Source organism: Aphelocoma coerulescens (genome assembly GCF_041296385.1).
Source record: "Aphelocoma coerulescens isolate FSJ_1873_10779 chromosome Z unlocalized genomic scaffold, UR_Acoe_1.0 ChrZ_unloc_scaf_1, whole genome shotgun sequence".
Taxonomy (NCBI): Eukaryota; Metazoa; Chordata; class Aves; order Passeriformes; family Corvidae; genus Aphelocoma; species Aphelocoma coerulescens.
Genome location: NW_027184086.1, coordinates 634,011 through 648,895, shown reverse-complemented (window position 1 = coordinate 648,895; position 14,885 = coordinate 634,011). Strand labels below are relative to the sequence as shown.

The window sequence follows — 14,885 nt, the reverse complement described above, 5'->3', positions numbered from 1 at the left end:
TTCCTCCAGTAACTCCTCCAGAAAGGAGGGTCCAAATTGAACAAGAAAGGGTCCTTCCTTCATCAAGCCACCCAATCGAAAGGGACTCAGAAAATGAGAATGAAAGTGAAAAAGAAAATTCTGTTCCTTCCTGCTCTCACAAAAAGACAACCGGACAAAGGATTTCTTCTAGCCAGGATGGCCCAGCATCTTGCACTAGAAAGAAATCATTTAAAACACCTGACTGTCCCACCTGCCTTAGCACTCCCCATGAGTCTAAAATTTTACCTCTTAGGGAGGTACCCATGGGAAATGCACAAGGAGGAATTGGTTACGTAGTTGTACCTCTAGCTTCATCTGAGGTACGGGAATTTAAAAAGGAAATGAAAAGCCTGATGGCTGACCCCATTGGTCTAGCTGACCAATTTGATCAATTCCTCGGCCCTAATATTTATAATTGGGGAGAGATACAATCCATCCTTCACTCCTTATTCACCATTGAGGAAAGAAAATTGATTAGAGCTGCAGGAGTGACAGTCTGGGACAGAGAAAATAATTCTAATCAAGGCCCAATTGGAGAACAAAAATTACCACTGACAGACCCTGAATGGAACCCAAATTCAGAAGAGGGCAGGAGGAACATGAAGGACTACAGAAATTTAATTATAAAAGGGATTAGAGAAGCTGTTCCTCGAGTTAATAATATGAAAAAAGCATTTTGTGGGGAACAGGAAAAGGATGAGTCCCCAACAGCTTGGATGGCTCGGTTAAGGAATAACATTCAACTTTATTCTGTCATTGACTTAGACAGTGAGGGAGGCAAAACTATGCTAAAGGTACATTTTGTGCTTCACTCCTGGCCTGACATCAGGAAAAAATTAGAAAAATTGGAAAAATGGCCAGAGAGGGAACTAGATGAATTACTGGAGGAAGCCCAAAAAGTCTTTGTTAGGAGGGATGAAGAGAGGATGAAGGCTAAAAGCCGAATAATGAATAACAGTACTAATGCTCCAATCCACAACCCTCCTACACAAAGAACTTCCCAAAGGGGCATCCCACAACAGCAAACCCAAATCTGCTCTCAGCAACAGCCACAAGTTTGTGCTTGTAATATAAAATCTACCTCAATTGTTCAAAGACCTGAGAGGTGAATTTGCACATACTGTAATAAACCAGGCCACGGGCAGTGGTACTGTTTTAAAAAGCAGAGAGATCAAAGAGTCCTTCAAATGGAGGGACAAATTTTGAACAACTGAAGGGGTCAGGGGCTTTATTCTCTGGGGCAAAAACATCTTAAAGAGCCCTTGATAAAATTAGAAGCTGGACCCCAGAGACAACAAGTGGAGTTTTTAGTGGACACAGGTGCTGAAAGAACCTGTGTCACTGAAACACCTCCAGGATGTTTTATTTCTCAAGATACATTAGATATATATGGTGCTAATGGTGAAAGCTTTGCTGTTCCTGTAATTAAAAATGTAATCCTTTCCATACAAGGACGTACCCATACAGGGGATGTGCTATACCTACCTCAAGCTGGGATCAATCTTTTAGGACGTGACTTCCAAATACCTCTGAGGGTTGGGGTGGTACCGCAGGGTGGAAAAATGACCACTAAATTGTTTGTTTTATCTTTAGTAGATGAGCAACACATTAACCCGGTAGTGTGGGCCAAACCTGGCAACCGGGGAAAAATGGACATCACACCTCTAACAATTGAGTTGCTCCCAAATAGCCAGCCAGTACGTGTACCACAATATCCCCTCTCCAAGGACAAAAGAAAGGGCCTGAAGCCTGTTATCATGGACTTATTACAAGATGGAATTCTTGAGACCTGCAAATCCAGTTACAACACTCCAATTTTGGCTGTCCAGAAACCAGATAAGTCATTCCGGCTTGTACAAGATCTGCGTGAGGTCAATAAGAGAGTCCAAACCAGGTACCCACTGGTGCAGGACCCCTATACACTCCTGAGTCGGGTACCCCCAGCACATGCCTGGTTCTCTGTTATTGACCTTAAAGATGCTTTCTGGTCATGTCCTCTAGATTCTCATTGCAGAGACATCTTTGCATTTACCTGGGAGGATCCGGACACTGGACGGAAGCAGCAGCTGCGCTGGACTCGCCTGCCTCAGGGTTACACCGAGTCACCCACACTCTTTGGCCAAGCGCTAGAAGATTTGCTAAGTTCCTTTTCTCCACCCGAAGGGATTCAGGTAACTCAGTACGTAGACGACCTGCTCCTCTCTGGGGAACAGGAGTCTACGGTAAGAACTGCTACAATTCAGTTACTGAATTTTCTAGGGAGGAACGGGCTGAGGGTGTCAAAACCTAAATTACAATTTGTGCTACAGGAGGTGAAGTATTTGGGACATCTAATTGGCCATGGCACAAAAAAACTCAGTGCTGAAAGAGTAGAAGGAATCCTAAATCTACCACCTCCAACTTCAAAACGAGAAATCCGGCAATTATTAGGCCTATTTGGATACTGCAGACTGTGGATTGATCAGTATTCACAATCTGCCAAATTTTTATATGAAAAACTAATAGAAGAAGAACCTTTTAATTGGACTAATTCAGACACACAAAAATTACAAAATCTGAAAGAGAAATTAACAAAAGCACCTGTTTTAAGCCTTCCTTCACTAGAAAAACCCTTCGATCTATTTGTTAATGTGGAGAAGGGAGTTGCCTATGGCGTCTTGACCCAGGAGTGGGGAGGAGTCAGGAAGCCGGTTGCTTTTCTTTCCAAATTACTAGATCCAGTGTCCAGAGGATGGCCCGTCTGCATCCAGTCCATCGCCGCAGCAGCCGTTCTGGTCTCGGAGAGTCAAAAACTCATTTTTGGTGGAGACTTGACAGTGCATACACCACACTCAATCAAAACCATTTTAGCTCACAGGGCTGCAGAGTGGTTAACTGACCCAAGAATAGTCAAATATGAAGCCATTCTCATGCACTCAGACCACCTGAGGTTAGTTGTGTGTACACACCAAAATCCAGCTCAATTTCTTTATGGGACCCCTTCAGAAAAAGAAATTGAACACAATTGCATTGAGATAATTGACATCCAAACAAAAGTCAGAGAGGACCTGGTGGACTGTCCCCTCAATGAAGGGGAAATCCTCTTCATTGACGGGTCATCTCGAGTGGTGGATGGAAAGCGATGCTCTGGCTATTCAGTGGTCGATGGACACCAAATGTGTGTGCTAGAAAAGGGCAGATTGCCACCAACCTGGTCAGCTCAGGTCTGTGAGCTCTATGCCCTAGAAAAAGCACTCCACCGACTAGCAGGAAGCATCGGGACCATTTACACTGACTCCAGATACGCTTATGGCGTAGTCCACACCTTTGGAAAAATCTGGTCCGAAAGGGGGTTCCTAAACACCAAAGGGAAAGATATCCTACATAAGGAATTGATCCTAAAAATTCTAAAAGCACTGCAACTGCCTCAGGTGATCTCAGTGGTGCATATTCCAGGTCATCAATCGGGAACCACAAAAGAAGCTCGGGGGAACAACCTAGCAGACTTGGCAGCAAAAGAAGCAGCAGTGGAAGAAGAGGTAAAAGTGATGGAAGTAAACCAACTTCCAACTAACACCACCACATCTGACACTATTCCACAAACTAACATTTTACCCACGCCCATTTTTACTGATCAGGAAAAACAGAAATTAGTTTTAATTGGTGCCAATGAGGATTCTCAAGGCCGCTGGTATTTACCAGATAAACGCCAAATTTTAAACAAAAATTTAACCCGAGAAATTCTACAAAATATCCACCAAAGCAATCATTGGGGTTCAAAGGCTCTGGCGGATCACTATCTCAGAACCTTTGGATGCACTGGTGTTTATGAAATAGCCAACCAAATAACCCGGGACTGTGTAATCTGTCAAAAGGTTAACAAAAAGGTAATGAAAAAGAACACTGGCGGAGGAATTGAATTAGCAATCAGGCCTTTCCAAAACATTCAAATTGACTTTACAGAAATGCCTCCTGTCCAGAGGTGGAAATACCTATTGGTAATCGTTGATCACCTTACCCACTGGGTGGAAGCTATTCCAACTGTCAATGCAACAGCCCAGACAGTGAGTAAGGTGATCCTCGAGCAAATTATCCCCCGTTATGGGATAGTCCACCGCATAGATTCAGATCGAGGTACTCATTTTACCTCCCAAATTGTACAACAATTGGCTCAGCAATTAGGAACAAATTGGAGATTACACACCCCGTGGCATCCACAGAGCTCTGGGAGAGTGGAACGGATGAACCAGACAATCAAGAACACCCTCACAAAATTAATGCTGGAAACAAAATGGACCTGGGTAAAATGCCTTCCACTTGCTCTTCTTAGAATTAGGACACAGCCAAGATCTGATTTGGGTTGTTCACCATATGAGATGTTGTATGGATTACCCTACCTTGCTACACCACAAGAGTTGAATGTGAAAGAGTGTGGAAACACCAATGTACAACAATATGTACAGATAATTGCCAAAAATCTAGAGTTGCTAAGGGAAAGAGGTTTTCTACCACAAACTCCCCCACTTGATTTTAATCTACATCACATCAATCCAGGTGACTGGGTGTTAATAAAATCCTGGAAAGAAAAGTCATTAACCCCATCCTGGGAAGGTCCATTTCAGGTCCAGCTAACCACTGAAACAGCTGTCCGGACATTTGAAAAGGGCTGGACGCATGTCAAGAGGGTGAAGGGTCCGGTGGCACCACCAATTGAAGAGAAGAAACCTCCAGACAAACCATCAAACTAAACACCCTGTTTGAAAGCTCCACTCAGCATCCCTCACTCCAAGTTAATAAAATCCTGTACTCCCAGTTCTTCCCCAGTTATACCTCAGTAATAAGTGCTAGCTACAAGTTGTTAAACTAAGTTGAAAATATTTTGCTGTTAATTCTGTTCTTTGTTATTCCCTTTTACAGATTCTGCCTTCACACAACCATATTGTCACATCAACTGTATAGTAAGGCTCCATTTGAAGCCAGCATTCTCTTCCAATAACAGTCCAATCAGACTCCAAAATTATGGGCACGATAACTCTAATCTTTGACAAGGCCAACCCTAAAATAACCATGAGTTTCCAGAAGCCTGAGGTCACTGAAGAACCATCTGAAGGTGAGATGCCTAAAGAAAGGACGAAAGAAGCAAAGATGACAACCCCCACCAGCAGAGGCAACCCAAATGCTGACAGCTCCTCTCGGGTATGCCTAAAGGGGAAAGTGAGCAACATCCTGCTACTGAGTGTCATCTGTCTCTGGGTCCTCTGGCCTCCCTTTACACAAGCAGCCGACAGCCGCTGTAACAGATGTTACAAGACTGTGTACCAGGCAGAAGGAGGCTCATTTCAAATTCGACACTTTTTCCGAGCACATACTTATGTTAATCCATCTTGTTACAACATAACAAGGTTGAGTATCTGCTCAGAAAAAGGTCACAAGTACTGGATTGGCAAAAACATTGGCACCCAAATACATAAGCAGAAGGGAGAGTGCCCCTCCCAAGACGATTGGCTCTGTTTCAATTTTAGATACATAACCAAGACAGAAGATTTGTTAAAAAGAAAGACCTATGACACTGACCTGATCCAAGAGGTGGTCATAGAAGAAAAGGAAAAACAAAAAGAAAACAATCCTTTGATGTCAAGGAAAAACTTGTTTATTGACCTGGCAGAAAGGATTGGACAACAGCTAAATTTAACAAATTGCTGGGTGTGCGGAGGAACTTTAGAATCGGAGAGTTGGCCTTGGCGGGGAGTCAGTCTTGGACCCCCCGATTTACTCCGACTGAGTAATCTCTCCCCCACAACCAGACATGACAATGAAACCTGGCTGCTAAGCAATACTGTTATTGGAGAAGAATGCATCTGGAGGAAAGGAAGAAAATTTTTAGAAGAAGTTGGTGAGACAATATGCAAAAGGTACCTGGTAACTGATGGGCAAAAACATTGGTGGATACCTCAAGAACCAGATGTATTCTGGTCTGCAGAAAAGGTTAAAAACAAAAATTGCATTTTGAATCCTGTTAAAAAACTCTGGCAGTGCTGGGATCAAGGAAATCCATATTCTGTCCTGCCACAAATTTCCAAGTACTGGATTACAGCAGCAAGTATACAACCCCACTTCTGGGAAGCACCACAAGACCTTTATTGGATCTGTGGTAACCGAGCTTATTCCAACTTACCACCTCGCTGGAAAGGGAGCTGCACTCTTGGAGCCATTCAACCAAACTTCTTCCTACTTGCTGAAAACGCTGGAGCCCACCTTGGAATCTCCCTTTATGATGAACTTTTCCGTACTAAGAGACATGTAATAGGAGGGACCCAGAGATGGGGAGAAGAAGAGTGGCCACCTGAGAGGATCCTAGAGACTTATGGACCTGCAACATGGGCACAGGATGGGAGCTGGGGGTACCGAACTCCCATCTACATGCTAAACCGGATCATCAGACTGCAAGCACTAATTGAGGTAATCACTAATGAGACCTCTCTTGCTCTTGAACTACTTAACACACAGCAAGGGCAAACTCGAGCAGCCGTGTACCAAAATAGGCTGGCATTGGACTATTTACTAGCTGAAGAAGGTGGAGTATGTGGCAAGTTTAACACCTCAGACTGCTGCATCCATATTGATGATCACGGCGAAGCCATCACCAAGATTACCCAAAACATCAGGAAACTAGCCCATGTTCCAGTGCAGAAATGGCAGCCCTTGATCACTTCTGAATGGTGGGAAAATATTTTCCAAGGACAATGGTGGAAGAAAGCTTTAATTATTGTTGGACTTTCCCTTACAGGACTTATTTTTCTCCCTTGTTTAATCCCTTGTTTCATCCGTCTAATCACCACTGTCGTCCAAAGCATGCCACTGATCCAGGATCTTCAAGGACAACAGCAGCGTCCACCATTCGCTCAAAAGATTATGCATATCAATAATAGTAACAATAAGAAAACTAGAAAGGAGAGAAAAATTGCCCAGCAAGTGTGGGACAGTTTTAAAGAGCTTGAATCTATCCCTGAAGAGTTATCCACCTCCACTTAAATGCAAAGACCAAAGATGTGAGCATAAGAGAAAAAGGGGGGACTTGTCATACATGAAATCCCTATTTGTGCTTGGTCTTTGCATATTAAGTGCTTTAATTAATTTGAGCTTAATATTTTTAAATTGAATGTTAAAATCAATCCATCAGTCCAGGTACACTAATCAAGTTTTTATGGTCTTCCTGCGTTTACTGTATACTTTTACAAGTGTTTTAAGATGTGTTGGATGTATTTTTATGTTTTACTTGTATCTTGGTTTCAAGGCAGATTTTAAAAAAACCCCAGTTGCAACAAACAGCCCAGCCCCCCATAAGCACATGACCCTTATCTCAACTGATATCACCCCTCTGACCAGGAGGAGCCATTGGTGGACAGAGGTGGTCTGTCAAGGGGAAAACACCAACCGCCTTGAACCAGGGGGGTGGACTGTGGGCGGACTGTGGGCGGAGCAAAAGCTATAAAAGGAAGAAAAAGACACGTGGTCATTCTCATTCTCCCTTCCTCTCCAGCTTGCTAAGGCAGTGCTGGAGAAGCCTACCCCTTTCTAGGGGCTTTTTAGAAATAGATTTCTTTTTGACCAGCCTAAACTGCAAGTTTATTTTTTTTCTCTACCTGAGGTTCAGAGCTGTCTTAAGCCTAAAGTTCCTGAATCCCTGCGCTCCTGGGGCATATCTCTCGAGCCATCTGGATCCCAAATTTTTATATTTTGTTAGTTTTTTTTGCAATTTTTCAATTTTTTTTGTTTTAATAAATTGTTTTAATTTCTACAAAGAGTTGTCTCGTTCCTCACAGTAGAAAACAGCTGGAAGAAACACATATTTCACTGTGAAGAAAATTGAAAGTCTTTGGCTGATCTCCAAAAGCCACATCATGACAAATCCTGTGACTTTAGGATTGCAGAGAAAGTCAATAAAAAACAGTTATTGCACTATGAGAAACACACAGGTGAAAAGCGCAGTGTCACTAAAACAATGCCCAAGGGCAATTATTCTTCCCTAATGTTATTTAATCACTGCCAATTCATACAAACTAAAATTCCAATGAGATACACAGTCAAGAATTCACCTCAGATGCTAACTCAAGTGCACATTATAGCTGTGTTGTCAAGGTGAATATTCAACCATTTGTCATTTCCTGCATAAATATGCACACAGACTGGGTTTTTTTGGTAGTGGAAGCACAGCTGAGAGAGATGCTACTAAAACGTAGAATATGAGACTTTTGAGTAAGGTAATGTGATTCTACCCTTAAGCATTTCTCTTCTAAGACTTCAGAGCTTAGTGTGAACATTTTATCAACAAGAAATACAGAAATTATTTCACTAGTGAATCCTTTTTTGTCTATCAGTATATTGTATATTACATTTTTTTTAATATTTCTGTCCATAGCAGTGTAAGTGGCAGCCACATGTTCTAGAAATTTTTCTTTCCATTAGTGCAAGGCAGGAATTCAACAGTGAGTGAATTCACATGTACTGCATGTGCTTTGGCAAGATAGATGGATTTTTGGGACTTTGCAATTGAGTGGTTTTAAAACTTGTAAGAAGTCTGCACCAGTGGACTCCGAGCATTTTGTAGCTGACCCAGGACACCTACTGCATCCTTTCTACTCATATATGTCTATTCAATTGTTTAATAGTTATGTGACCATTTTTCTATCTCTCAGAATGTTATAATGTACAGAAACTATCTTCCTCTGAGCTGGACTTCAGCATCTCAACATTTATTAGATTGCTTCTTAGGAGCTACTGCTGTATTTAAAATTCAAGGATGCTTTCTGAGATTTTTTTTGTTCCCAAATGAATATGATCTCCACCTTCCCAAATTTTATTTTCATATTCAGATTACAGTATGAATCCAAGGATCCTATGCTGAGCAAGTTTGCAGAAAAAAGAGCTGCTGAAAATTAGTGAAGCAACTCTGTGTAACACAGAGCAAATGTTAATCTGCTACTATAGAGAATTAGAAAGATGTCAACTCATGCTTGACCATTCTCACTTACATGCTTTGTCTTTCTCTTTTTTTAGTACCTGCATGCAAATGGGATTGTGCATCGGGACTTGAAGCCAGAAAATCTACTCTATGCAACACCAGCACCGGACGCACCATTAAAAATTGGTGAGCAGCATTAAATGTGTGTTTCCCTGATGCCTTTGCATCAGTAATATGTGCTAACTGGTGTTTGGAGTATATGCATCTCACGATCACCCTATTTGAAGCCAGTGCTTAATGAACAGCATGTTACTTCAGCAGCACAGCTGTACATAGTAGTTTCAAAACCGATGCAAAACTAGATGCTTGCTTAGAGAATTTATAGCCAAAATCATGCAAAACGTGGCAGAGAATAAAGCACTGAGAACAAGAAGGATCATGAGAACAGCATAAAGTTCTGTGCACCACTTCTACACCCCTTTTTTTCTGTTAAACTAGTACCTTAAGCAGAAAGATATATTGGCGTGAAAATAAAAATGTACAGATAAGTGGTAGAAAGCAAACTGAGCAAGGCTGACTTCTGTTTTGAAGGCAGATTTGAGGCACACAGAGAGATCTTTGCAAAGAGCACAGGGAAGCTCTCTGAAGCATGGTCAGCATCACAGAGAGGGTGAGGAGGGACAAGGCTCTCCTGATCAGGAATGTATTGTGCCAGTTCTGTTGGAGATGGCAGACACTTCCAAATGGTACGACCTCCAAAAGTTCTGGACATGCCTAGTTTTCGCTTGAGCAACAAGGAGTGTCTGTGCAACTCTTTTGAGCCATATATCACCAGTTTGGAAACACCACTCCCTTAGGAGTGAGTGTTTCCATGTTCATCAGGCTGGTGTTCATCATGGGTTTCTGGAGCCAAATTTCCATGAACTGGCCTCAAGCAATTTAGTATAAATTTCTAGGAATGTCTTGGCTCTCAGAGTGATGGTATCTTAATTTATGTCTTATCCTAGTTCTTATCATTGATAATAAGCTCTAAACTTGATAATTTAATGCAGCACCAGTGGTTTTGGTTTGATGTCCACAGTGTGTAGGCCTTTTGAAGCATTTCCTAAATGCCACAGTTCTTCATCTTCCTGGTAAGGTCATTGCCTTGTTTAAATTGAAATCCAGTTTACAATGAGTGGCTGTGTTTATAAAAGTAAACTGTATTTTTAATTATATAAATAATAATACATAAAGGATAATCATTTAGGAACAGGTGACATATTTTTATCCTGATCTTGAGTCAAAACATTCTCTTTTATGTTCGGTCTAACAAAGCAAAATCAAATACTTTTATTTTACATTTTTAAGGCAAGGGTGATTGTCATCACCTAAACTGGAATTTGAATAAGCTCAGTTTATTCTTGGTGAAAAAAAGAGTTGTGAACACTTCCATTTTTATGACTTTAAAAAGGAGTCATGCAAGTACAGTGTGTATTGTCATGAAGCCCTTGCTTTCTGAATAGTAATTCAGGGTGGAAACATTGCAGAAAGGATGATCAATACTTCTTCTGGCACCATCTTTATGCACCTTTCTATCAAAACACTGCTGGGATTTTGTCTTGCAGAGACTACATACTCTGACCCTTGTCCAAAAAAGCAACCTGAAATTTTTCTGATAATTTTATTGGATTACTCAGAGTGGAAACTGCATATATACCTAAAATACATTTCTGGATTTCTGCTTGTATGCCTTTAGGCCTCCCACTCTACTGGCTTTGTGCAGTTTTCAGAGTAAAATACAAGCTACATTTCTGTCAAACAAGAGCCAGGAATACTCATTTGTACAGCAAATTTTGCTTCTGGATTGCAGACTGGGTAGATTCTTTAAATCAATGCTTACTTCTGGAAATGTCAGTACCATTCATTTAATGTATAAATGTTTATTTAATTGCATAAACAACATAAAACCCACATAATTACAGGGAGTAAGAACATTAATATTCCCAAACCATCTTAACAGCTGACTTTGGACTTTCCAAGATTGTGGAAGATCATGTGACCATGAAGACAGTTTGTGGAACTCCAGGGTACTGTGGTATGTTGTTTTGTTACTTACTTTTGCTTTTATAACTTCAGAGTCAAAGGAAAGAGGACACTGGAGAAGACCATGAGATCACTCTGTTACCTCGTAGAACAGCTGGTAATGCAATTCAGGTGACATTGTCATTGTCTATTACCTTCTATGACATTGCCTGCAAAGCACACACAGGTGCCAAATCTGCTTTAGAGCAGCACCTAATTCCAGTCCAGTTCATTTCACAAAACTGTATTTCACGTATTAGCTATTAATATTCTGATTGTCTTCTCTTGGGATAGTGATACTGGCAATGACACACATCTATAGTTGGTGCTTAACCCTTTTTATGCCCAACTTTGTATACAATAAAAACAGGATAAGGCTTATTCCCATAGAAGAGCCCTCAGAGTTATGTTGACTTGGTGGGAAGGATTGAGGCTGAATATCTCTGCAGAGAAGAGAAGAAAGGAGCTTTGTGCCTATAATCATGTGCCTATAGCAATCCTTGATTTACAACTCAAGTTAACTGACCATGTAGAATTCCTGGTGCCCGGAAATTATTCAAGCATTACTTTCCAGAATTGGAGGAAACCCAGGAGAAATACTGTTTAAATGCCAAATTAAACTATGAATAATTGATGGTTCTGGGCTGCCAGCTCCCACATCCTGCCCACCCATCTATCAGCAGCTTCTCCAGAAAGGACAGAGCAACAAAAACACATACTGGAGTCTGAATACTTTGGCATCAAGACTTGACAATCTACAGTCCTTGGGATATGCAGATGGATGCAGAGGACTGAAGGCACAAAGATGATCACAGAGAACTTAGTTTGCTGCAATCTTGTGTCTTCAGTGAACTTAACAAGAAGAACAAGTGATTTCTGAGAGTAGCACAAAAATTAAGCCAGTGCAAAGCAATGATTCATGATCAGTCTGTTACAGGCAACATCTAAACTAACAGCAGTGTGTCAGACAAATCCATTCACCAAAAGCAAACTTCTGGAAATCTTAAAAAATATTAAAAGCCCTTCTGTTCATAGCTCTGCAAGTGTAATGTGGGAAGGGGAAGAGATTGCATAGATGCATGTAAGTACAGCCAGCCCACTGTGCTCCAGAAATGTGGCAGTCATCCCATGTGCACCACAGATCCAGTGGGACCAAGGTCCTCAAGCTGTGCCTGTCAAGCTGCTTGGGCAGACATTGACTCCTCTTGACTGTTGCAGAGCTCGAGTTCCCCAAAACTGCCTGGCCTTTCTGTCTGCTCCTCACTTCAGCAAAAGCAGCTGTGTGAAATCGTCTGTCTTTCCTTCCAACTAAAGCAGAATATCAAAAATAAAGCCTAAATAAAGTGCCAAGTGAATAGAATCATAGAATCATGAAGGTTGGAAAAGACCTCCAAGAGCATTAAGTCCAGCCACTAAACCATGGCACTAAGTGCCATGTGCAGGCATTTCTTGAGCACCTCCAGGGATGATGACTCCACCATCTCCCTGGGTAGCCTGTTCCAATGTTTAACCACCCCTTCTGTGAGAAAATTCTTCCTAATGTCCAACCTGAACCTCCCCCAGTGAAGCTTTAGCCATTTCTCTTGACCTATCATTGTTACGTGGGAGAGGAAGCCAACCCTCACCCCACTACAACCTCCATCCAGGGAATTGTAGAGACCGATAAAGTCTCCCTGAGCTTCCTTTTCTCCAACCTATACACTCCCAGCTCCCTCAGCTGCTCCTCTTAGGACTTATTCTCTATACCTTCACCAGTTTCATTGCCCTTCTCTGGACATGCTCCAGCCCCTCAAGGGCCTCCAGGTTGTGAGGGGCCCCAAACTGGACGCAGCACTTGAGGTGTGACCTCACCGGTGCCCAGCACAGGGAGACGGTCACTGCCCTGCTCCTGCTGCCCCACTATTGCTGACACAGGCCAGGTGCTCTTGGCCTTCTTGGTCACCTGGGCACAGCTGGCTCATGTACAGCCACTGTCAACCAGCACACCCAGGTCCTTTCTTGCTGAGCAGTTTTCCAGCCACTCTGCCCCCAGCTTGTAGAACTGCAGGGGGTTGTTGTGGCCCAAGGCAGGATTGGCATTTAATTTTCTTGAACCTCATGCATTGGCCTTGTCTCATGGATCCAGCCTGTCCACATCCCTCTGTACATCTTTCCTAGTCCCCGCCTGACCTGGTGTCATCTGCAAACTGACTGTGGGTGCCCTCGATCCTGTCATCCAGATCACGATAAAGATGTAAAACAGGACTGGCCCCAACACTGAGCCCTGGGGAACCCCTCTGGTGCCCAGCCACCAGCTGGATGTAACTCCATTCACCACCACTCCCTGGGTCCAGATGTCCAGACAGTTTTTTACCCAGTGACACCACCACTGTCCAAACCATGAGTGGCCAGCTTTTCCAGGAGAATGCTGTGGGAGACAGTGCTAAAGGCTTTACTTAAGTCCCCATAGACAACATCCACAGCCCTTCCCTCATCCACCAGGTGGACCACCTGGTCATAAAAGGAGATCAGGTTGCTCAGGCAGGACCTGCCATTGCTGAACCCCTGCTGGCTGCACCTGGTCTCCTGTCCTGTATGTGCTGTGTGATTGCACTCATGGTCTTCTCCATGACCTTCCCTAGCACTGAGGTCGGGCTCAAAGGCCTGTAGTTCCCTGCATCCATCTTCCAGCCCTTCTTGTGGATGGACATGACATTAGCCAGCCTCCAAATCATCTGGGACCTCCCCAGTTAGATGGGACTGAAGATCAATGATGCAGACCAGCTTGGCAAGCTCCTCCACCAGCTCTCTCAGCACCCTTGCATGAATCCCATCTGGTCCCATGGACTTGTGAGTGTCTAAGTGGCTCAGCAGGTCACTCCCTCCCTCCTCCTGGATTGCACAGGGTCTGTTCTGCTCTCTGTCCCCGTCTGCCAGCTCAGGGGCTGGTTCCCTGAGGATAACAGGCCTTACTGTTGAGGTCTGAGGCAAAGAAGGCATTAAGTACCTCAGCCTCTTCCTCATCCTCGGTTCCAGTGTTTGTCTCTGCATCCAATAAAGGGTGGAGATTTTCATTGGCCACATTTTTGTCACTGATGTATTTATAAAAACACTAAGTAAAATACTGAAGTTAAAGCATCACCTTCTTGGTCACATTGTAGCTCCAGTGCATCTGTAGCTTCCTGTGGTTCCTTTTGCAAACATAAAAAACAAATTGAAGCCAAAGTACACTTCTCATTTTATTCTGGGTCTGCCTGGGCATGACTTCTCTTGTTTTATATTCAGTGAAGGGAATCATTTGCCTAATTAAGGGATTAAGGGGGCAGTCCTAACTTTTTATAAAAGATACAACTGTACATGGACTTTAATTGACTTTGTGACTGTTATTTCTTCACTCAATTTTCATGTTTCTGACAAGTGTTTTGTCCTCTGCAGCGCCAGAGATACTACGGGGATGTGCCTATGGCCCTGAGGTGGACATGTGGTCTCTGGGGATTATCACCTACATCCTGTAAGTGCAGACAGTGCTACAGAGAGGTTCACTTTTTAGCACCCATGACACTGTGAGCTGTGCCATTGGAAAAGACAAGATCCTGAACTTTAATTATTCTATTCCTAAACTTACTGAAGTAAGTCAAATCCTCGAGAAGCATGGCAAAGCAGTTCAAATATTTGATAAATACAACATTTCTTCCTGAACAGCAGCAAGATCTGTGCAGAATCATGCTATTAATGTGAATGAGTATAGACCAAAAGTTCCAAACAGCTGTGTCTAAAAGTAGGTATTGTGTCTAAGTCTTATTGTGGCTAGTCATCATGATTTAATTGGTAAGAATTGTAATTACTTTATTGAATTGATTGAATCTTTCTAAGGAAGACT

General features: G+C 42.6%; 1 protein-coding gene across 1 annotated transcript in view; it reads left to right on the top strand.

Annotated features, from left to right (window-relative positions):
- Positions 1–14,885, top strand: part of CAMK4 (calcium/calmodulin dependent protein kinase IV) — a 153,242-nt gene that overhangs the window by 128,405 nt on the left and 9,952 nt on the right. The window contains exons 6-8 of the mRNA XM_069002582.1: positions 9,058–9,148; positions 10,965–11,039; positions 14,441–14,516. Coding sequence (XP_068858683.1) covers positions 9,058–9,148; positions 10,965–11,039; positions 14,441–14,516 — 242 coding nt within the window. The remainder of the gene's footprint in view (positions 1–9,057; positions 9,149–10,964; positions 11,040–14,440; positions 14,517–14,885) is intronic.